This window comes from Geotrypetes seraphini, chromosome 2 (genome assembly GCF_902459505.1).
Source record: "Geotrypetes seraphini chromosome 2, aGeoSer1.1, whole genome shotgun sequence".
Taxonomy (NCBI): domain Eukaryota; kingdom Metazoa; phylum Chordata; class Amphibia; order Gymnophiona; family Dermophiidae; genus Geotrypetes; species Geotrypetes seraphini.
The window spans coordinates 180431366-180455316 of NC_047085.1; the positions used below are offsets into that span (position 1 = coordinate 180431366).

The 23951-nt window shown below is 40.5% G+C and overlaps 1 protein-coding gene across 7 annotated transcripts in view; it reads left to right on the top strand.

Moving 5' to 3' along the window:
- Positions 1-23951, top strand: part of ATP9B (ATPase phospholipid transporting 9B (putative)) — a 668517-nt gene that overhangs the window by 574402 nt on the left and 70164 nt on the right. For all 7 annotated transcript variants that reach the window (XM_033934419.1, XM_033934424.1, XM_033934423.1 and 4 more), the window contains one exon: positions 23604-23693. In XM_033934419.1, the coding sequence (XP_033790310.1) occupies positions 23604-23693 (90 nt within the window). The remainder of the gene's footprint in view (positions 1-23603; positions 23694-23951) is intronic.

The following is a 23951-nucleotide window of genomic DNA, read 5'->3' on the forward strand; positions in this document are numbered from 1 at the left end:
TTCCATGTTGCTTATGACCAGGGATAAACAGTGGCTTTCCCCAAGTCTACCTGGTTAATAAAGCTTTATGGACTTGAAACATTTTTAAAAGTCAGCTATACTAACCTCTTTTACCATATCCACTGGCAACAAATTCCAGAGCTTCATTATGCTTTTGCTGTACTGTATGTACCGGGAACAATCACTTCCAAACCTTTACATATGCTCAGCACTCAAAACACACTTATAAACAGCCTAGCTACACATTAAAGAACAACACAGCTATAGTCTTTATACAAAGTTTGATCTTCAGAAGCCGCAGAGATGACTAATTTCACATGAGCCACTCTGCTTGCGATTCACCTGAATCTTCATAGGCTTCACATGTTACTTGGTTAAATTCTCATGAAATTTTTTTGTAAAACAGATTTGCATATAATAAAGGTGACAGGCATGCAAATCTGCCTCATGCATATTCATTATGGATTTCTTGTAAACCTGACTGGCTGTGTTCCCCCAGGATAGGTTTAACAACCACTGACCTATGCAAAACAGAGGTTTAAATATTTTATTGGTTTTGTTATAAATGTGCTACTTAATAGTTTCATGGAGTATCTCTTGTTGTTTGTACTTTTTAAAAGAGTAAACAACCAATCAACATCAGTTGTCAGTTTGCCCTATTACATTCTCCAGGTTCATTGAGAATAATATAATTTCCTTCATTACCATTTCTGGTAAAGGTGTCTCCAATATCCTCTTTATTAAAAACCAAAGGAAAAAAAATAATTTCTAGTGCAAAAGACACAATATTCTGGAACTTATGGGGCTCATAATCAAAACAGAAATACGAGGCGCAAAACCTGTATATACCCAGATTTAGAAAAGGATGCAAAAAGAATCAAATGAAAGACCCGGCATGGATGACCAATGAAGTTAAGAAAGTGATAGGAAACAAGAAGAGATCATTTCGGAAGTGGCAAATGGACAAAACCGAAGAAAATTGGAAAGAGCACAGGAAGCAACAAAAAGAATGTCATCGAGTGGTCAGAAAGAATACGAAGAGAGACTAGCCAAGGAGGCACAAAATTTTAAACCATTCTTCCAATATGTGAAAGGAAAGCAGCCGGCGATGGAGGAGGTGGGACCTCTGGATGAGGGAGACAGGAAGGGAGTGGTGAAGGAGGAAAAAGAGGTGGCTGACAGACTAAACATGTTCTTCTCGTTGGTCTTTACAAGAGAAGACACATCCAATGTGCCGGAACCGGAAAAAATCTTCAAGGGGGACCAAGAGGGAAAATTATCATGCATGGAAGTAAGCCTCAAAGACGTACTCAAACAGATAGATAGATTAAAAACTGACAAATCTCCGGGCCCAGACAGAATCCACTCGAGATTACTGAAAGAGCTCAGAGATGAAACAGCGGAGTTACTACGACAGATTTGTAACCTATCCTTGAGAACAGGGGTAATCCCGGAGGACTGGAGGATAGCAAATGTTACACCTATCTTCAAAAAAGGATCGAGAGGCGACTGAGGGAACTACAGGCCGGTGAGCTTAACCTCAGTTCCGGGGAAGATGGCTGAATCATTGATCAAGGAAAGTATCAATGAACATTTAGAAAGAAATAATCTGATGAGAATAAGCCAGCATGGTTTCTGTAAAGGAAGATCATGCCAAACTAACCAATTTCATTTCTTTGAGGGGATAAGTGAACAATTGGACAAGGGTGACCCCATAGACATCGTATATCTGGATTTCCAAAAAGCCAATGACAAGGTACTTCATGAGTGCCTACTAAGAAAACTGTGGAGCCATGGGGTGGTAGGGGACGTGCACAGATGGATCAGAAATTGGCTGGCGGACAGGAAACAGAGGGTAGGAGTAAAGGGACATACTCGGACTGGAAAGGGGTCACAAGTGGTGTCCCACAGGGGTCAGTTTTGGGACCGCTGCTGTTCAATATATTCATAAATGACCTGGAAACAGGGACGAAGTGCGAAGTTATAAAATTCCCGGACGACACAAAAATATCCAGTAGGGTCAGAACTGTTGAAGAATGCAAAGATCTGCAAAGAGACCTGAACAAACTGAGCGAGTGGGCAGAAAGATGGCAGATGAGCTTCAATGTTGAGAAATGCAAAGTCTTGCATATAGGGAAAGGGAACCCGATATACAGCTATACGATGGGAGGGAGAGTACGGGGGAAGGCAACCTAGAAAAAGACTTGGGGGTATTGGTGAACAAAACAATGAAGCCAGTGGCGCAATGTGCAGCGGCCTCAAAGAAGGCGAACAGAATGTTGGGCATTATCAAAAAGGATATCACTACCAGAATGAAGGAAGTTATCCTACCACTGTATCGAAGAAGGATATGGCAATACTCGAGAGGGTCCAGAGAAGAGCGACTAGGATGATAAAGGGCATGGAAAACCTTTCGTATGCTGAAAGGCTGGAGAAGCTGGGGCTCTTTACCCTAGAAAAGCAGAGACTTAGAGGGGACCTGATAGAGACTTATAAAATCATGAAAGACATAGGGAAGGTGGAGAGGGACAGATTCTTCAGACTAGCGGGGACAACAAAAACAAGAGGGCATTCAGAAAAATTGAAAGGTGATAGTTTCAAAACGAATGCTAGGAAGTTCTTCTTCACTCAGAGGGTGGTGGACACCTGGAATGCGCTCCCAGAAGAGGTGACTGGACAGAGTACAATATTGGGTTTCAAAAAGGGATTGGATGATTTCCTGAAGGTGAAGGGGATTGAAGGATACAGATAGAGGGTAACTATACAGGACACTAAATGAATAGGGAATACACGATTTAGGTAAAGGATCACTTACAGGTCATGGACCTGGGGGACCGCTGCGGGACTACTGGGCACGATGGACCCCTTATCTAACCCGGCAGAGGCAATGCTTATGTTCTTATGTTTAAAAACCCACCCAAGTTGGCACTTGGACAATCAAAAAGACAGGTCGTCCAAGTGCTGATCATCAAAACGGGTTTTTAGATGTATCCAGAGACTTTTTAGGCTTCAGAATCCCACTGTGTGCCCAGAGCAGAAAGGGGCATTTTTGGAAGAATGGTTAGGACGGGATGTGGGCCGACCTAGACTTAGACGTACTGCAGGGATAATCAAAAGTTTGACGAGACTACTTAGACCAGGGGTGTCCAATGTCGGTCCTCGAGGGCCGCAGTCCAGTCGGGTTTTCAGGATTTCCCTAATGAATATGCATTGAAAGCAGTGCATGCACATAGATCTCATGCATATTCATTGGGGAAATCCTGAAAACCCGACTGGACTGCGGCCCTCGAGGACCGACATTGCACACCCCTGACTTAAACGGAACTTATACATTGTGAATTAGGTGATCTAAAAACAAGTATAAATGCCCAAAAGGTTCCAAAGTGACCAGAGAACCACTGCAGGGACAAGGTAAAGACCCCCATATACTCCCCCCGTGTTCACTGACTCCCTCACACCACCATAAAAATTAGAATAGAAATATATATCCCTACCTCCGGAATATCAGCATTTGGCATAGGAAAGCCTAGTAGAGCTGCACAGAGGTGGCTTAAATAGTCTGAGGGATGAACTAGTGAACCATAGAGAGGAGATCCCAGGCCCATAAGCCACTCTAACCACTACATTTATGGTGGAAAATGTGAGTCCACCAAAACCCTACTGTACTGCCATATAGGTGTCGCCTGCAGCCATAAGGGCTATTGGGGTTGTAGACAGGTGGGTATAGTGGGTTTGGGGGGTTCACCATGGAGCCATAATGGAGTTCTGGTGAGATGCCCTGTAAGGTGCCCTACTGCTCTCTTGCCATGTCTGGGTAGCCAGTCCATCACTTTGCTGGCTCCTCACACTTGCAAAAGGTCTTGTTCTGCACGTTTCAGACTTGGATGAATATTTGGTTGAGAATGTGGTATAAAAATAAGACGTACTAGCGGTCTGGACAATCAAACGCCTGGCAGTACAGATAGACGATTTTCGCAAAAAAAAAATCTTTTGGATGTACTTTTCAAAAATGGACCTTTTGCAGCTGCCAACTTTGAGCGACTAGCACACTATGTCCAAATCGGACTTAGACATTTCTTTCAATTATGGCCCTCCACTTATAGTGACCCTCTGATTGCGAGATCTGGTATAGAAAGCCTCAGCATTTTTGTACTCTGCTTCTCTTCACTCTGGGCTGTCCTGGAAATCCTGTTTTACTCTCGACACAGAAGATGGTAGGCGCCAGTCTACTACTACTATTTATCATTTCTATAGCGCTGAAAGGCATACGCAGTGCTGTACATTTAACATGCAATAGATGGTCCCTGCTGAGAAGAGCTTACAATCTAATTTAGAAAGACATATAGGAAATGGGGAGTTTCTTGCAGATAGAGATGGCAGCAAAGGTTCCCAATACACACCCTGCCAAGCCCTGGAAATGAACTATATGAGCGCACGAGCATCCCAAAGCTGTGTGGCATACAAACAAGGACCCCATGAATAACAAATCCAGTCCACTACCCCTGAGATCTGCCCACAAGAAGGGTCATCTGTGCAAAAACTCTATGCAAGGATTCTTTTCATCTACACACCCCTTGAACATTGGACAGCAACCATACTACCCAGCCTCCAATCAATCGTCCAACATCAAATGAACCCACTGACCCTGGAGCAAAGGAGGAAGCAAACACCAGGGGGAATGGAGGAAGAAAGGCAGGGCATCAGACATGGGAAAAGGAGGAGAAAGTGGAGAAGACACAAAAACCGACACTGGGGATGCAGGGCTCAGATCAGAGCAGTCTGTTCTGCTCCTATTTATTTTTTCATTTAATTTTGGGTATTTTTTCTGGTCATGAGGCTTTTCAGTGCTACAGAAGCTCCCAGTTCCAGCTGCAGAGAACACAGACTCTGAGGTCAGGAGTCTGTAGCCAAGAGGCAACCTGCTTTGCCTGAATTAACAGTCCTGTATTTATAGTCCTGGAGCTCAGGGACTCTTCCTTGGGAGCAAGACTCAACCCATGTTAAGTCTGCATTAGGCTTGAACGCAGGCTGAGTAGCCCCATGACAGGTTTTTCCAGGATCACATACTGACTGCATTTCCTCCCCCTGAGAGGCAGTCTGAAGAGACAAACTGTTCAGGTCTCAGAGCAGTCTTACCAATCCTGTTTAGTGCATCTGGCTTTCAGGGCTAATTCCACTGTTAGGCTAGCTACCATGTACCTTGCTGTTGAATGTGACCTAGTTTATACTTAATATTTATTTTAATCATTTTTGGATTGATTTTTCTTGATTGCTTTGTTCATTTGTTTTTTGTAGGGAAGTTGAAAATATTTGCATAAATTAAAAGAAAAAAGAAATGAAACATATTCCCTATGAAGAGAGTCTAAACAGTTTCAAGTTTTATTTTAGCTTGATATACCACATCAGCGAAGCATCTATGCAGTGTACAATATGACCTTAATAGATTGTGAAGTATAACAAAGAGGAAGAGGAGAAGAAAGTTAAAGGAAATTCAGAGTACATTAATTTGATAGGACAGGAAGAAAAGGATGGAGAATAGAGAATGACACGGTGACGGTTTACCCGCGGCCACCGCATTTAAGCCGCGGGTCACCGCCGAAAACGGGGAAGAAAACTAGCAGTCGCTGCGGTGACGGGGACAAGGCCATTCACCGACCGCGGAAACGGTGAACAGGTTTGTCCCCGCGGGCCAATGTACCCCCTTCTAGGAACCGCTATTTCACCGTGCTCCTCATTTGTCATTTCAACCCTTCCTGCCAATCGCAGCAGAAGGGTACCCAACCCCTCCTGCCGGTCCTCCCAATGGCCTCCCCTAAGATCGCCGGCAGGAGGGTACCCAACCCCCCCTGCTGGCCCCCCCCCCCCCAACGAACCCTCCCACCCCGGAACCCCCTTAGTCTTACTTTTCAAGTTGGACCGGACAGCTCCTCGCTCGTCTGGCCAGCAGGCCTGCCTCCGTCCAAATGAGGCGGGCCCGCCCCTCCCCTCCCCTCCCCTGCCTCCCAATGGCCTCCCCTAAGATCGCCGGCAGGAGGGTACCCAACCCCTCCTGCTGGACCCCCCCCCAACGAACCCTCCCACCCCGGAACCCCCTTAGTCTTACTTTTCAAGTTGGACCGGACAGCTCCTCGCTCGTCTGGCCAGCAGGCCTGCCTCCGTCCAAATGAGGCGGGCCCGCCCCTCCCCTCCCCTGCCTAACCCACAGGATCCTAGGGCCTGATTGGCCCAAGCACCTAAGGCCCCTCCTATAGCGGGAGTGGCTTTAGGTGCCTAGACCAATCAGGCCCTAGGATCCTGTGGGTTGGGCAGGGTAGGGGCGGGCCCGCCTCATTTGGACGGAGGCAGGCCTGCTGGCCAGACGAGCGAGGAGCTGTCCGGTCCAACTTGAAAAGTAAGACTAAGGGGGCTCCGGGGTGGGAGGGTTCGTTGGGGGGGGGGGTCCAGCAGGAGGGGTTGGGTACCCTCCTGCCGGCGATCTTAGGGGAGGCCATTGGGAGGCAGGGGAGGGGAGGGGAGGGGCGGGCCCGCCTCATTTGGACGGAGGCAGGCCTGCTGGCCAGACGAGCGAGGAGCTGTCCGGTCCAACTTGAAAAGTAAGACTAAGGGGGTTCCGGGGTGGGAGGGTTCGTTGGGGGGGGGGGGTCCAGCAGGAGGGGTTGGGTACCCTCCTGCCGGCGATCTTAGGGGAGGCCATTGGGAGGACCGGCAGGAGGGGTTGGGTACCCTTCTGCTGCGATTGTCGGGAGGGCCGTTGGGGGGGTCTACAGGAGGGGTTGGGTGCCCTCCTGCTGTGATCGCTGGGGGGAGGGGAGACTTGCAGCCGTAGCCGCGGTCACTATGCTAATCACGGCAGCATTTAAAGTACATGTCGTGTTTGTTTTTGCATTGCTAGCCCCAGGGGTGGTGGAAGATTAGTGATTGAAAAACTGTATGAAAAATAACTATTTTAAATTTAGTGATCAAAATGTGTCAGTTTTGAGAATTTTTATTAATTAATTTTTTCTCTGCGTGTTTTGTTTTTGTATAGTTATTAACTAATATTTAACTAAGTTTTAAAGTTTTAAAGAATGTTTCCTTTATACGTAAATAAAGAAAAGTGAATGGGATTGCAGTGGCGGTGACGGGGCGGTGAATGGGGTGGCAGTGGCGGTGACGGGGCAGTGAAGAGGATGGTGAGACGGGGACGGGGCGGTGACGGGGTTGGTGAGACGGGGACGGGGCGGTGACGGGGATGGTGAGACGGGGACGGGGCGGTGACGGGGACCAATTTTTTCACCGTGTCATTCTCTAATGGAGAAGACATGCTGAACAGTTCTGCTGGGCAACTCCTCTGACATGATCTGAGTGGCAGGGAAATGGGAGTTAATCAAAAGCATTCTAGAATAGAAATGTTTTTAAAAGGTTGATGGAGGGTTCTAGTCTTAGGTTACTGGGGAAAGCATTCCATAGGGTAGAACTTAGCACTGAGAAGAGACTGTTTCTGATTGAAACATAGGTGAGGTGTCTGGAAGATAGGATGCCAAGTAGATTCTTCTAAAATGAACAGAGGGTCAAGAGAACCTGTAGGAGATTAGATTATCCAGATAAAGTTTTGTAGACTAGAAATAGAATGTTGTAGGTGAGGTGGTGGCATATAGAGAGCCATTGGGCTGCTTTTAAAAGGGGAGTCATATTTTTTTTCTTTCTTATGATTAATGGATGTGTTTTGTATCATTTGTAGACACTGAAGGTCTTTGGATCTGATACCACAGTATAGAGAATTACAGTAATTGATGTGACTGACCACCAGAGAGTGAATTAGAAAGTTAAGTACAGATGGATGTAGAAGACTGGATATTGAGTGAAAGAGATATAATTTGTAAAAACAGGGTTGAACACTGGATTAAATTTGAAATTGGAAGGTTAGTTTGGTGTCTTGAATGTTAGGGCTAGACGATTTAGTGTGTTAGAATTATTGGTGAAGCGAGATCTTGAATGTCATTAGAAAAAAAAGGAGGTTGGGGATAAAATGACAAGTGGTTTTGTTAATTATTTCCTGAGCGTCCATGGGATCCAGGAGGTGAAGAAGTTGGATATCATTTTCTAAAGCGAATGCAATGAGAGGACATAGGATGAAGTTAAGAGGCTCTGTAGTAATCTAAGGAAATACTTTTTTACAGAAAGGGTGGTAGGTGCATGGAACAGTTTCCCTTAAGAAGTGGTGGAGACAGAGACTTTGTCTGAATTCAAGAGGGCCTGGGATAGGCACGTGGATCTCTCAGAGAGAGAAAGAGATAATGGTTACTGTGGATGGGCAGACTGGATGGGCCATTTGGCCTTTATCTGCTATCATGTTTCTATGATGTGAATCCAATACATTATGCTAGGGTGAGTAGGTGTAGGGTGATATAGTGGCAGAGAGATAGGAGGCGAACCAGCAAGGGCTGTTCCTATGTTGCTGATTTGGTTGAGACAGGATAAGATTCTGTGGTTGATGGTATCAAATGCTACTGTAAAATTGAGGGAAATGAGAAGCACAGATTAATGGTGGTCGATGTGATATAGGACAATAGTAGTGAGACCAGTAAGGGATGTTTCGTTAGAGTGATACTGATGGAAACCTGTTTGATTTGGGTAAAGAGCATTTGTTTAAAAAAAAAATATTCTAGAAGGTGAAAGATGTGTTTTTCTTTAATCTTGGCATAGAATTGAAGATTGAAGATAAGTCACTAATTGGTGCAGTCAGTAGCAAGTAAATTGACATTTTTATTTGAGACAGATAACAACCAATTTCCAAGTGTGAGGGATGATACCTTATGAGAGTCTGTTGGAGAACATGGTGTGTAGAAAAAGGGCAACGGTAGTGAGATGACGTTTTAAGATTGTGAATGAAATTGGGTCATGAGATGCTGTGGTATGTTTCATGGATGTAATCAGAGTGAGGAGATAGATGTAAATAGAATATTAAAGTCAGAAGGTGTACTGAGGGAACTATTGAGGCATGTGAGTTTGTGGATTGGAGAACAGGGATATAGTATATATTTTATATATATATATATTTTCCTTAAAGAACTGTCAACTAAGAGGGGATCTGTTAGATGTTTCCAAAATAATGTGTGGGGTGGAAAAGATAAATATGGAACAGCTTTTTACCCCTTCAGATAATTCTGGGACAGCAGGATCCTTCAAGAAATATAGTAACATAATAATATAGTAAATGATGGCAGATAAAGATCTGTATAGTTCATCCAATCTTCCCAGCAGTCACATTCATTATCAGTCTGTAATTAAACCAACAATCCAACAGTATTAGTAACTAACAACATTTTATTTACAAAATTCAACTTTATGATTTCTTCCCCTCCCCCTATTGAAATACACAGTGTCCCTATTCATAGTGTACAATATGAATATGGTATAAAATATGTATACTTGGTCCTAATCTGTCTGTGCCATTTTTGGGACACAGTAGCCCTATTTCTCAACTACTAGAGTTTCTGTCAATCCAAATCAGAGAAATATTTCCTTTCACTTAGTATGCAATCAAACTGTGGAATGTTTTACTAGAGAATATTGTCAAGGCAGTTAATATAGACAGGCTTAGCCCAGGTTTGACAAATTTCTGGAGGAAATTTATAAGCTATTATTAATCAAGTAGACTTGGGAAAGCCAACACTTATCCACGGGAGTGAACAACAAAGAGCAGAAGACTTGGGAAAGCCAACACTTATTCCTGGGAGTGAATGACAAAGAACAAATCGACTCTTAGGGATCTGGCTAGATGCTTGTCGCTTGGATTGGCCACATTGGAGACAGGATGCTGAGCACAACATTATCGATCAACCCACAATTGTACCTGCAGGAAAATCCTTCTGCCCTGGTAAATAGTCATTTATCCATGTAAATGGCTTTTGAAAATTGTGCTTCCCCCTTATGGTAAATCCATAATTTGAATACTGCTTCCAGATTTGGATCCCTACTAGACTATGATATGGAGAAATTGGAGAAAGGTCAGATGATAAGAGACCTTGATAGCATGACCAATAAGAATAGGTTGAAGGAGTTGGGTTTATTTATCATGGACAAGAGATTACGTTGTGACATGAGGGGTTTATCATTAGAGTAGTAATCAGTTGAATTAAAGAAAATGATATGTTTAAATTATAGCAAAGGATACTTAGGTTAGCTATTTAGAAGGACTTTCTTGCTACATGGAATGACAAATATTAAGACAGGTTACCCAAGGAGATGTCAGTATATTCATCACTGGATGGTTTTTAAGCAAGATAAGTCAAATATGTAGGATGATACCACAGCAGTGGATTGTGCTTTAAAAATAAAGGAATGTGCTGGGTGAGCCCTAAGCCCCCGATCCATCTTGGTTTTTCTCTCTGATTCTTCTTATTATTATTATTATTAGGATTTTTATATACCGCCTATCAAGGTTATCTAACCGTTTTTTACAATCAGGTACTCAAGCATTTTTCCCTCTCTGTCCCGGTGGGCTCACAATCTATCTAACGTACCTGGGGCTATGGAGGATTAAGTGACTTGCCCAGGGTCACAAGGAGCAGCGCGGGGTTTGAACCCACAACCCCAGGGTGCTGAGGCTGTAGATCCAACCACTGCACCACACACTCCTGCATATAAATAAGTTATTTTTTTCATAATTGACTTAAAAAAAAGAACATCATAATGAAAATTATATATTATGTGTTTTTAGATTCATTTTTAAGCATGTTCCCTGCTTTTAACTTAGTGGATTAAAGACTTGATTGATGTTATATAATCAGACTTTACATGCCTCTTCTCAGTGAACCATTTGGACCTACAGAAATAATTATTTGAATATAATTTACATGTAAATGTAGTTTGTTGTGAAGCATCAGAATGGCAAATTAGGCTCTACAGAGTGTGATTTGCAATTAAATTATTAATGCTTCTGATAAAACTTCAGATCAATTTTTGTTGACCTTTCATGTAATGTTACAAATTGTTTTCCTGAACAAAATCTATTTGCTTTAAGTTGGATTTTTTTTTTTCATTACCAAGATCAGTAATAAGTGATGAGGCTCAGAATCTGTTAATTTGATTTATATGAAGTTTTAAATTAGTTAGGCATTCATTGAAACAGACTTTCGTTGTTGTCTTTGGTTATTGAAATAGCCTGTACATCTTTCTCCTAGTAATGTTACAAACCAAATACAGCATATCATGTGTCCATAATGATATTTTTGTTTCTAACTGATGTTACTATAAGTTTTTGTTATCAAAACAGATTTCTCAATAGTTTTTGCATTTGAAAGTTTTAATGCCTCTTTTGGTCCTGGGGGAAACTGAAATCTTTGTAGACTGATAACCTTGTACTGAGCTGGCAGAAAGGATATTGTACTGCGTGAGTTTTCAAGACTGTATAGTTCTTTTCTTCAAATGTGATAACTTGGAGCAATTAGAGGACAATGATTTAACAGTTTATAAAATCGCAAGTGATGTGCTTCAGAACATACTTAAATAAGAACATAAGAATAGCCTACTGGATTAGATCAATGATCCATCAAGCCCAGTAGCTCGTTCTCATGGTAGTCAATCCAGGTCACTAGTACCTAGCCAAAACCCAAGAATAGCAACATGCCATGCTACCGATCCAGGTCAAACAGTGGATTCCCCCGTGGACCTTTTGTCCAAGAAATTGTCCAAACCTTTCTTAAAACCAGCTACACTATCCGCTCTTACCACAATCTCTGGCAATGCACTAGAGCTTAACTATTCTCTGAGTGAAAAAATATTTCTTCCTATTGGTTTTAAAAGTATTTTTTTACATTACATTACATTAGGGATTTCTATTCCGCCATTACCTTGCAGTTCAAGGCGGATTACAAAAGAGTTAAAGAGGGTGTTTTACAAAAAGATTTCTGGTCCTTTTTTGGGTGGAAAAGAGTAGAGCAGGTTGATTTGGGGGTTAGAGGGATGAAAGAAGGAAGCTTGAGAGGTTAGGACTTTTTCAGGGATTTTTTTGAAAAGTATAGTCTTTATTTTCCTGTAACTTCATCAAGTGTCCCCTAGTCTTTGTAATTTTTGACGGAGTGAAAAATCGATCCACTTGTACCTGTTCTACTCTACTCAGGATTTTGTAGACTTCAATCATATCCCCCTCAGCCATCTCTTTTCCAAGCTGAAGAGCCTTAACCATTTTAGTCTTTCCTGATATGAGACGCCCTTATCATCTTGGTGCATTCTTCTTTGAACCTTTTCTAGTGCTGCTATATCTTTCTTGAGATAAGGAGACCAGAATTAAACGCAATACTCTATATGAGGTCGCACCATGGAATGATGCAGAGGCATTTTAACATTCTTTGTTTTGTTAACCATCCCTTTTTAAATAATTCCTAGCATTTTGTTTGCTTTTTTGGCCACCACTGCCCATTGGGCAAAAGATTTTATCATACTATATACAATGACACCCAGATCCTTTTATTGGGTACTAACCCCCAAGTTGGACCCTAGCGTCTGGTAACTGTGATTTGGGTTATTCTTCCCAATGTGCATCACTTTGCATTTGTCCACATTATCTAGATCATTTATAAATAAATTAAATAGCACCAGTCCTGGTACAGATCCCTGCGGCACACCACTAATTACTCTCCTCTATTGAGAAAAATGAACATTTAACACTACCCTCTGTTTTTTTATCCGATAACCAATTCCTAATCCATCACTGAACTTTGCCACCTATCCCATGACTCTTTAATTTTCTCAGGAGCCTTTCATGAGGAACTTTCTAAAAATCTAGATACACTACATCATCCGGCTCACCTTTATCTACACCTTCAAAGAAGTCAAGCAAATTGGTGAAGCAAGAACTCCTTCGGCTGAACCCATCTGACTCTGTCTCATTAAATCATGTTTGCCTGTATATTACACAATTTTATTTTTTAAAATTGTTTCCAGCATTTTGCCCAGCACTGAAGTCAGGCTTACAGGTCTGTAATTTCCCAGATTTCGACTGGAACCCTTTTTAAAAATCGGCATAACATTGACCACCCTCCAATCTTCAGGTACTACAGATGATTTTGGTGACAAGTTACAGATCACTAAAAGCAGGTCAGCAATTTCATGTTTGAGTTCTTTTAGTACCCTAGGATGTATACCAGTGGTTCCCAAACCTGTCCTGGAGGACCCCCAGGCCAGTCGGGTTTTCAAGATAGCCCTAATGAATATGCATGGAGCAGATCTGCATTCCTGGCATCTCCATTATATGCAAATCTCTGTCATGCATATTCATTAGGGCTATCTTGAAAACCCGACTGGCCTGGGGGTCCTCCAGGACAGGTTTGGGAACCACTGATGTATACCATCCGGTCCAGGTGATTTATCACTTTTTTTTAATTATTTTTTTATTTTTCTACAATTTTCCAATTTCATCAAGCAAAATACATACAACTTGAATAGATCAATATAACATACTTATGAATTCATAAAATCAGGAGAAATAACTAATTATTGGCTATTTAGTCCACAATATTTAAGGAGATCAACAGGAAATAATTCAAATAAAATAGTACAAAATATTAAGAAGCGGCATAACTCTGTTACCTACTGCTGGTATTGCAAGCTAAATATTATCGGCCACAATTGTTCTTCCTTCTCTCAATTCAATAAATTCCAGCAGCTGTTTGGGTTCAAAAAATAGGTAACTCTTATCTTGATAAGTAATAAAACATTTTACAGGAAATTTTAACTGAAATATTCCGCCCAAAGCCAGGACTCTTGGTCTTAATGCCAAGAACTCCTTCCTTTGCTTCTGGGACTTTTGAGACATATCAAGAAATAAATGAATTTTGGCCCCAAAAACTGATCATTCAAATGATGAAAATATAAATGCATAACATAATCACGGTCATTTTCCAAAGCTAAAGTAACTAGTAGAGTTCTTCTCTCAGTTACCACCTCCAGTGAACTCTCTAGGAAGGTTGTCAAATCTAATTCCCCCTTTTTATCTCCTTGATTTTCAATAGGAGTAGAAGCCTCCACAGTACTTTTTAACTGCAAGTAATTAACTCTTACAATTGGAGGTAAATTATCTGGTGGGAAACACAATATTTCCCTAAAATATTTCCTAATCATCTCCATAGGAGAAATGACTGGAGATTTAGGGAAGTTCAAAAGTCTCAAATTATTCTTCCTCAGCTGATTTTCAAAACTCTCCACTTTCCTTACCATATAAACTCTTTCTTTTAGTAATCCAAAATTTATTTGTTCAATTTCAGAGAGTTTTGTCTCCTGTTTCCCTAAATTCTCTTTCATTTGGACAATATCTACTCCTTGTTGCTCAAGCTTGGAAAAGACTGTTCCATAATCAGTATATAAAGTAGCAATAGCTAATTTAAGGTTGGCATTCATCACCGATATAGCTTGCCATAGTGCCTCCATATCTATCTTTGCGAGTCTCTCCAGTGCTCCAAACTGCAAGCTGACTCCTCCCGAAGCACCTTCCACCTGCAATCCGGTGTGGGGTAGATGTTCCTTTCCAGACTCGCCCTCTTCCACCAAGGCTTGAGCTGTACTCCCTGCCAAGCTGGAAAGAGACGACTTCTCCAGCTCTCCCACTCCCGTGCGCTTCTGGGTTGAAGCGGCACCATCCGCTGTTCAAGGTTCAAAGACGCCCCTTCTCCCTGCACGGGGTCGCCCGAGATTTCCAGGTTTCCTCCCAAGATAGGTCACCTGGACCTTCCGCTGCTGGGTCCCCGTCACTGCCGGAGGATTAATGCAGGTCGCGCCCTTTCTATTCCCCATTCCAAAATAGGGGGAAGATCGCACAGCAAGATCGTTGCGGCTCAATAACAAAGCCTCCTCTCAGGCGTCCGCTACCGACGCCATCTTTAATTGATTTCTTAGTTCGTGATTTATCACTTTTTAACTTGTTGATTTGGCTTAGTACATCTTCCATATTCATTGAGATTTGTTTCAGTTCCTCTGCATCATTACCCTTGAAAACCATTTCCAGTTTAAGTAGATCTCTTACATCTTCTTCCATAAAGACTGAAACAAAGAATTTATTCAGTCTCTCCACTATGGCCTTATCCTTCCTGAGCACCCCTTTTGCTCTTTGATCATCCAACGATCCCACGGATTCCCTCACAGGTTTTTTGCTTCTGATGTGTATAAAATAATTGTTTTGAGTTTTTGCCTCTTTTGCAAGTTTCTCTTCATATTCTTTCTTGGCTTTCTTTATCAATGCTTTGCGTCTAACTTGCCAGTGCTTGTATGTCTTATTTTCTTCATTCGGATCCCTTTTCCATTCTTTAAAGGATTTTTTTTTTGTCTCTAATAGCCTCTTTCACTTCACCTTTTAACCATGATGGCTCTCATTTCCTCTTCTTTCCACCTTTGCTGATACATGGAATACATCTGGTCTGGGATTCCATGATAGTATTTTTAAATAACATCCATGCCTGGTTTACAGTCTTAACCTTTGCAACTGATCCTTTTAGTCCTCATTTTATCTTAGTCGCCCTTTCAAAAAAAATTAAATGTCTCTACAGTAGATTTCTTTTGCGATGTCACTCCCGGTATCAGCTCTAATTTGATCACATTATGATCACTGTTTCCCAGCAGACCCAACACAGTTAACTCCTCTACTATGCCTTGCATTCCACTAAGGACCAAATCTAAAATAGCTCTCCCTCTTGTCGGTTCCTGGAACAGTTGCTCCAAGAAGCAGTCATTTATGACATCTAGGAATTTTATCCCCCTAGCACTCCCTGATGTAACATTTAACCAGTAAGTGTTAAGGTAATTGAAATCATACAACTCTCTATCAGGGAAGCACAGTTATAAATTCACAAATATCAAAAGAGATGTGCTAGCACAAGTATGGGAAGGCTGATTCTCATCACTACTGCAACCAGTCAGAGATATTCAGGCAATAGACACTTAAGCAAAACAAAAGACAGCGGAAAAAAAGTTCTTAGTTCGGCTTCATGGATCTTACAAAAACTCTACAAACAATAATGTGTATGTGATTCCTTTGTCAATGCCTCAAACAATTTTCAATTTGACAGCTTGTTTCCTCAGCCAATCCCATACCACATTGGAAGCAAAACAATATTGCACTTTCAATCAGTCAAACAAGGTAGAAATGCAATGAAAACCAGCTGAGACTCTGTTCCAGTCCTGCTCTAGCTGCGGATCCAACACTGATTTATCAACAGCCCCCAGGTCTCCACTGTGCTGCTGACTAGCGGCCTGGTATTGTTATTCAAGAATCTCCTCCTGGGTTGCACAACATTACAACTTTCACCACAGACAGGCATTCGGATTCAAACCTCCATCATCCTACAGAGGAATCCCTGTTTCACATCACTGCTATGCAGGGGTAATATGTCTGTTATGCAAAACTCCTTGTTGAAAACTCCATCTGGCGTATTCCAATACTTCCTAGAAATGACAACTGAGCTTCCGGACACACATAGAATAAGTACTGCAGCCTACTTCCTATACTTATCCCTGAGAAGCCATAACTTGAAAGCTCATTTTCAGTTCCTCCTTAGAAATTGTAATACCCTTGCACCATTTTCAGAAAAACAGTAAGCAACACAAAAATAAACACCCATAAAATGATTGGGACAAAAGAATGGCGCCATTTTCAATCCGGACTTTCCATTCTTTGGCTGGTTACTTGAGAGCACACTTCGATTCACACAGCTGGTTCCTGAGGAAGGGGGTTTTTCCCTTATACGGAGCCCCGTTGGACGGGTTCATTTCATGCTTGTTACTCTTCACTCCGGACTTTCACGGAGAAGCTAAGTACTTTACAATTCCTTTCGACCTGCTCGTGATTGTGCCAGCCCAGCTGATTTTGGACACCACTGGACCCTCAGATGGGGGGCAGAGACAGTTGAACCAATTCACAGTATTTTTGTGATTATTGATATTTATTTCACTTTTAGCATGTTGTGCACTAGTTTAAATACATGGGAAGTCCAGGGATGTTTCACAGATAATATCCTTTTGGGTGTATAACTGTGACAGCTGGTGCATTAGGGATGCGTTCCCACTGCAAGCTGTGAGACTGAGGGCTTCCCAGTCACACCTAATAATTTGTGGTAAGTTGTTTTGGTTCAGCTGCCTCTCTGCCCTTCACCCTGTTCTCGGGTCAGGGGAGACTTGTCGTTTTTGCTATTTTGTAGTACTCCTCTTTTTGGGGTTTTGTATTGTTCACAGTCTCAAAGGAGACATGAGTTGCCATTCTAAATAAAGCCAATCCGGAAGATGTTCCATGAGCTCAGGAAGGATCCAATATATACCCTGTCTCATGATAAAAGCTTTATGGTATCTGTAGAAATTGGGAAAATTTACCCCACCCTCCACAATTGGTTTTTGCAAAGATACTAGAGCTATTCTAGCAGCTTTACCCAGCCAAATAAAGTTAGTGAGAATTCTATTTAATTTCTTATAAAAGGATCCCTGAAAATAAACTGGCAACATCCCCATTTGGCAGCAAACTACAGGCAATATCATTATCTTGACAGTTTGTACTCTCCCCCACCAAGAAAGATGTAAAGGGTTCCAATGCTCACACTTCTTTTTGACTTTCAGCAATAAAGATTTCTCATTTACTGTCATTGTGTCTTCCAGAGTTTTTTGAATCATAACACCTAAATATTCCAAAGAATGGGAATGGGTCAAATAGTCCTTTTACACAATGTACATTTAGCAGAAGAACCTCCAATTTACTCCAATTTATTTTATAACCAGAAAATTTACCAAATCGGTCAATCAATTCCGTTAAATACAGAATGGTAAAATCAGGATTTCTCAAATGAAGCAAGATATCATCTGCATACACAGAGGCCTTATATTCCCGACCTGCATAAGGAATTCCCTGTATCTCCTTTTCCTGCTGTATAGCCAACAACAAGGGTTCCAACAATATCAAAAAGCAAATGAGATACAAGGGACATCCCTGTCTAACTCCCCTCTCCAGACTTAAACGCTCTGAGAAAGTATTATTAATATATAATCTGGCCGAAAGGGTATGAATCATTTGTATAAATCCAGATCTTATACCAAACCAATCCATTGCTTGATACATGAAAGTCCACTCTACTCAATCAAAGGCCTTCTCTGTATCCAAAAAGACAGAAAGCTGGATCATTCATTGTTTTTGATAAATTTAGCATGCTAATCTAGTATTATTTGAAGAGTGCCTCTGTTTGATGTATACCGATCATGTATGGGAGAGCCTTGACTAACCTTAAAGCCAATAACTTAGCCAGGAGTTTTTCCATCCATATTGATTAAAGAAATAGGCTTGTAATTTGAGACCAACATGGGATCTCTAGTTGGCTTTGGCAAAACAATAGTTAAAGAGTCAGCCATAGTACCTGAAATACAACCTTTAGTCAGTTGTGATTGATATAATTTTAGAAGATGAGGTAAAAGTATAATTTGAAATGATTTGAAAAACTCCACGTAAATCCATCACCACCTGGAGCGGATCCTGCTCAGAGGGACTTCAACGCAGTCTGAAGCTCTTTTAGTGATATAGGTGCATCAAGATTTCCTTTTATATGCTCAGGAATTTTTGGTCCCTGAATTAACTTTAAAAATTCTAAATCGTCCATATCTTTATCAGAATAAAGCTCAGAAGAATATAAAACTTTACAAAATTCCAAAAATTGCTTCAAAATATCTCCAATTTGAGAATGAGTTATACCCTTCTCATCTTTAATAGCCACAATTTTTACTTTCCTTTTTTTCTTGCTTTGAGATAATTAGCCAATAATCTTCCCGCTGTCTGCAGAGCTTGTTGAAAAAACAAATCTTTCCTAGCATATTGTGAAGAAATCTCATTGTATTTATATTTAGCTTTCAAAAGGGCCTGTAAAGTAGTGTGTTCCCATTTCAAAGCCAATTGTGACTCTAAGGATCGAATATTTTGTTCCAAATTAGAAAATTCTCATTTCAGCATTTTCCGTATGTGTGCCGAATAAGAAATTATTTGCCCTCTCATCATAGCTTTAAAAGTATCCCAAATAGTTTCCAATGAAACTTCCTCCAAGGTATTGAGCTGAAAATAGTCAACCATTTTTTGTTTTATTTCCTCAAGAAAGTTTGAATCCGCAAGCAATGTATTATTGAATCTCCAAACAGGTCTAGTAAAGTCCTTTTCACCAACTCGGCACTCAATCCAAATACCTATATGATCCGTCAAAAGGATGAGATCTATGGGCTCTTTTTACAAAGGTGCGCTAGGGCCTTAATGCGTGAAATAGCGCACGCTAAATTGCTACACATGCTAGCCGCTACCGCCTCCTTTTGAGCAGGCGGTAGATTTTTGGCTAGCACGCACTATAGCGTGCGCTAATCTGATGCGTGCGCTAAAACGCTTAGCGCACCTTTGTAAAAGGAGCCCTATGTTAGCCTGTGTAACCTGCCTCGTTAAATTATCTGATACAAAAAATAATCAATTCTGGAAAATGATTGATGAACCTGGGAACAAAAAGAAAATTCACGAGCATTAAAATGAAAAAGCCTCCATATATCTTTTAAACCGCATGATTGCACAAGATTGTCCAAGCCTAGTGACTTTAGTTATCTATTAGGTTGTTTATCCAGCAATGAATCCAGCCACAATTATATTAGATGTAGCAAATGACAGAATTAAATGTTGGAGTTTTTTTTAAGAAATCAGTCTGATTTGTATTAGGAGCGTAAACATTAAAAAGCTTCAGGGTATCATTTTCTAAGGTCATGTCAATATGAATCCATCTTCCCATAGGATCAGCACTAGCATTACTAAATACCACAGAGTATTTCCTATTGACCAGGATAGCCACACCAGCTTTCTTTCCCACATCAGGCGCATAAAAATAATGTTTTACCCATCGACCCTCCAACTTACTGGCTTCAACTGGAGAGAGGTTCGTTTCCTGCAAAAATAGACATCAGCCTCTTGCTTTTTCAAGAAATTCAATACTTTTTCCTTTTTATGGGGTGATTAAGCCCATTTACATTTAACAAGTAGAATTTTATAGCCATTTGAATTGATTAAAGTATAAAAATACATAAGCAAACGATACCAGAATAATTGCCACACACATCCTTATCCCTTCCCACCCACATAAAAATTTCATAAAATAACCCTCCATACACATCCATAAACCCATACCCCCCATATCCCTCCCCACACCACCACAATAGATAAATCATGTGAACTTAGATGTGCATCCAGTAGGCCTGCAAACTCATCTCCCTTCCAGCCTGCAATTACTAAATCACCCTTTCACCCATCACAAATACCCAATAATACCTTTACCTCATAAACAAATGAAATAAATTAATATTTATATCCACAATACTTTAAATAGCTATATAAAGAATTTCAGTAATTATCAGAAAATATTAACCATTTCTTTTGCCCCCTATATATAATGACCTCTCCAATACACCATTAATTTAACAAAAACTAGAACTATACCATGAATATACAATACATCTACTATCAATCAGGATACCCCCCACATCCTCTACAGAATAATTCTCAGAATAATATATTATCAGGGAAACTCCAATTCTAACACATACACTAAAAATATTGTAAAGACCCCAACCTAAGAATTCCAAAATTTATATATACTTTATGCTTTGTTAAATAAATCAATATCAGAATAGTGGGACATAGTACCTCTCATCGTCAATTGATAATAAAATAGAATATAAACATGTAGTATAAATTATTTTTCCCCCTCTTAAACTAAAACATTGTAATTTAATCACATATCTGCAAATATTTGCACATTCAGGTAGAGCATTATCAACACATAATGCAAATCTTCTAAACATTTCACAAAAGTAGGAAGCTGCAAACAAAAATGAAACCAGATGACCTGAACTTAAAGTTGCTTCATAGCTTATCCCAAGTCTAGTTTAAGTTATTCCACCTCCCACCTGAGGGACTGGAGCAGGACTTTTCCTTCTCTTTATCATACACCTCTGTGCCTATTTCCTGCAGATTTTCTGTGTTGTGCCAAGGTCTGCTTCTCCTGCTTTTTCTTTGCATTTCCTGTTCCACATGATAAAGATGGCACCTTACTGTATCTAGTCCATTTCATGTCTTTTTCATGTTGGTCTTCTGCTTCTGTTTTCGCAAGTGAGCCTCGATTTTAATTGCAGAACACCAGCATCCCAGGAATTCAGACTAAAAGGACAATAAAACAGATTTGCCAAAGAGGCAGCCAGTGCAGGAAGCTTCCCGCTTCCCCCCCCCCCCCCCACAATATGGTATTAGCACAACCCATGGCAGTTTCTTCTCTATCCTCAAAAGCCAAGCCAAATGCTGCAAATCAGTCGCAGGCAAGTGGGTACTCTTCAGTTTCAGATCGGATTGTTTCTGTACAGTGTCTCAGAAGTCCTAGTTTTCACCCATTTTTCATGAGCCAGTGCTACTTCAACTGTGCTGGTGTACTGTGAAGCCCTTTGAGATAAATGCTGCTCTGTCTCTGCAAGTTTCACACAAGTTTCACGTATTCCCTACTCTGGTGCCATTTCACGGCAAAGAGGAAGTCACTGAATCAGTAATGAAATGATGACATCAGGATGTTCCAATATTTGCATACAGCTTACTCAGAAGAGCCTGGGTGCAAAAACAACACTCACCCAGCAATAAAAGGAATTAATCCAATAAATAATTTCATTAGGCATACCAACATTGATTGAAATCCTGTCCCTTAAGTATTATAAACTATCTGATGTATTTAGTAGAGTAACTTTTCAGACCTCATAAGTCACTTTCTTCCAGCAAAAGACAACTTGTCAGTATTTTCCCCTTTTTTTATTAGTAAATGTTATATATCATCCTATATCCTTCGCCTCAAACCATCAATCATGAAAAATTCAAAAGAAAACCCCACTGACCATAAGAAAATAAATAAAATAATCTGATAAGAGCTCTAAGAATACTGAGATCCAATTGACTTTCCAATTGTTAGTTAGAATCCTGCATTAGGACATCTGCTGCAGTTGATTATTAATAAGATCTTGTAAGTCTTTAAAATCCCTGTAATATTTAGTATTATTATTTTAAAAAATCTCATAATTGCTGGATCAATCAGTCCATATTTAGCACCTAATTCCCTAAGCTGTGGTCTTAAGTCCAAGAATCTTTTTCTGAGAGAAGCAGTGTTTTTTGCAAAATCAGGAAGGAACATAAGCTTTCTGCCCTGCCAAGTGACTGACTTTGCCTTTTTTGCTGCCCCAAAAATCTCCAATGCGTGATAGAAACGCAAGACTTTAAATATTAGAGGTCTGGGACCCCTCTGAGAATTAGACAGCTGGGATGGCACTCGATGTGCCCTCTCAATCTCAAATGACTGGGTAACAGTGAGAGAGAGGACCTTTGGTATAAAATCAGTGAGGAATTGAATTGCATTACCTCCTTCTGCTCCTTCATTTAAATCCAAAATCCTAACATTTTTCCATCTGGACCTGTTGTTAGCCTCTTTCAGATCTTGAACCAGCAAATTGTGATCTTTAACTGACTGAGTAACATGTATTTCAGCAGCCACCATCCTCTGCTCTAAGTGATCCACAAGAGCATTACTCACTGTTAGCTGATTTGTCAACGCAAAGACCTCTAGCTGGAGGGAGGTTAATGTTGAAGTAGTTTGACCCAATATGTCTTTTATAGTAGCAAGATCCTTTATCACCTGCTCTAAAAGTTCAGATGTATCTTTAGGCAAGGAAACTTTTGATGGTGATGGTGGGTCTTTCTTCAAACACTTTGCAATCCCTCCAGGTCCCACGTTCTCCTCAGATTATTTTTGCTTTGTTTACTCGAGGCAATCCTGACAGTAAAATGATACACTTGAAAGGTATAAAACTGTGATTGCAATACTTCAAAAATATCTGTAAAGTAGCAGGGCAGAGGGAGCAACTGATTCACACAGCCATCTTAGAACGTGGCCAAGCTCTGCCCCCCCTCCATAAGGAGACTTTCAACAAGGTTTTTATTAACAGATTTTTTTAATGTACTGTTAATAGTATTTTCAATAAACTCACAGAGCTGTTTAATCAATCAGTGTTAATATCCCCATAAAATTACTGAAATTAGAATTTAGTTTTTTGGAGAGAAAAATGTAAAAATCACGTACTATATTTTAACAAAAATATACAGCATAGGGTCGCAATATGGCCTTTTTAGTTCTCAATCAAGAAATGAATATGGAGAAATGGGAAAAGCAAAGATTGCAAACACATGATCAATAAAATACATAACACAGAGAAAGAAGACAGATAAGGATTGCAAGGCCCATCTATTCAGGCTATTTCTCATGTACTGTCCATTTTTACAGCAGCTATTGTAATGACCACTACACGGATTTTCATTATTTTCTTCCGTAGAATCACCTTTTTCTGCAAAAAAAATTGCTTTTGCTTTTCCAAAAGATACCTCAGTTACATGAATAATAATGAGAAGCAACCAAATATAATATGCATATATCAATATTTAATACCATATGTTAGTATTTATTTTTCTGGGGGATGCAGTACTTAAAACTTTTCTATAAATGTGCTTCTGATTTGTTTTACATTTATTTATTCAATGTTTCTTTCCTATAAAGGTAAGCAACCGAGGGGAAGCTCATTTAGAACTGAATGCATTTAGGAGAAAGCATGACTGTGCTCTGGTAATATCTGGAGACTCTCTGGAGGTAATACCTGATTTTATAGAAAAAAAAAATAATTTAAAAACATAGATTTCTATTGTGTCCTTTGCACATGACAAGTACAGCTGTTAAAGTAGAATATGAATAGCAGCTACAATAGTTGCCTAATATTGGTGAGCTGTGTAAGTCTTAGTTTTGAATCCAAGTCCATCTGCGGGAATTTTAAGGGTAAAAGGTCATGATCTTTTCATATATAGTACTGTTTTTTTGTGATACAACCAAAGCAGTTTACATATTTAGGGC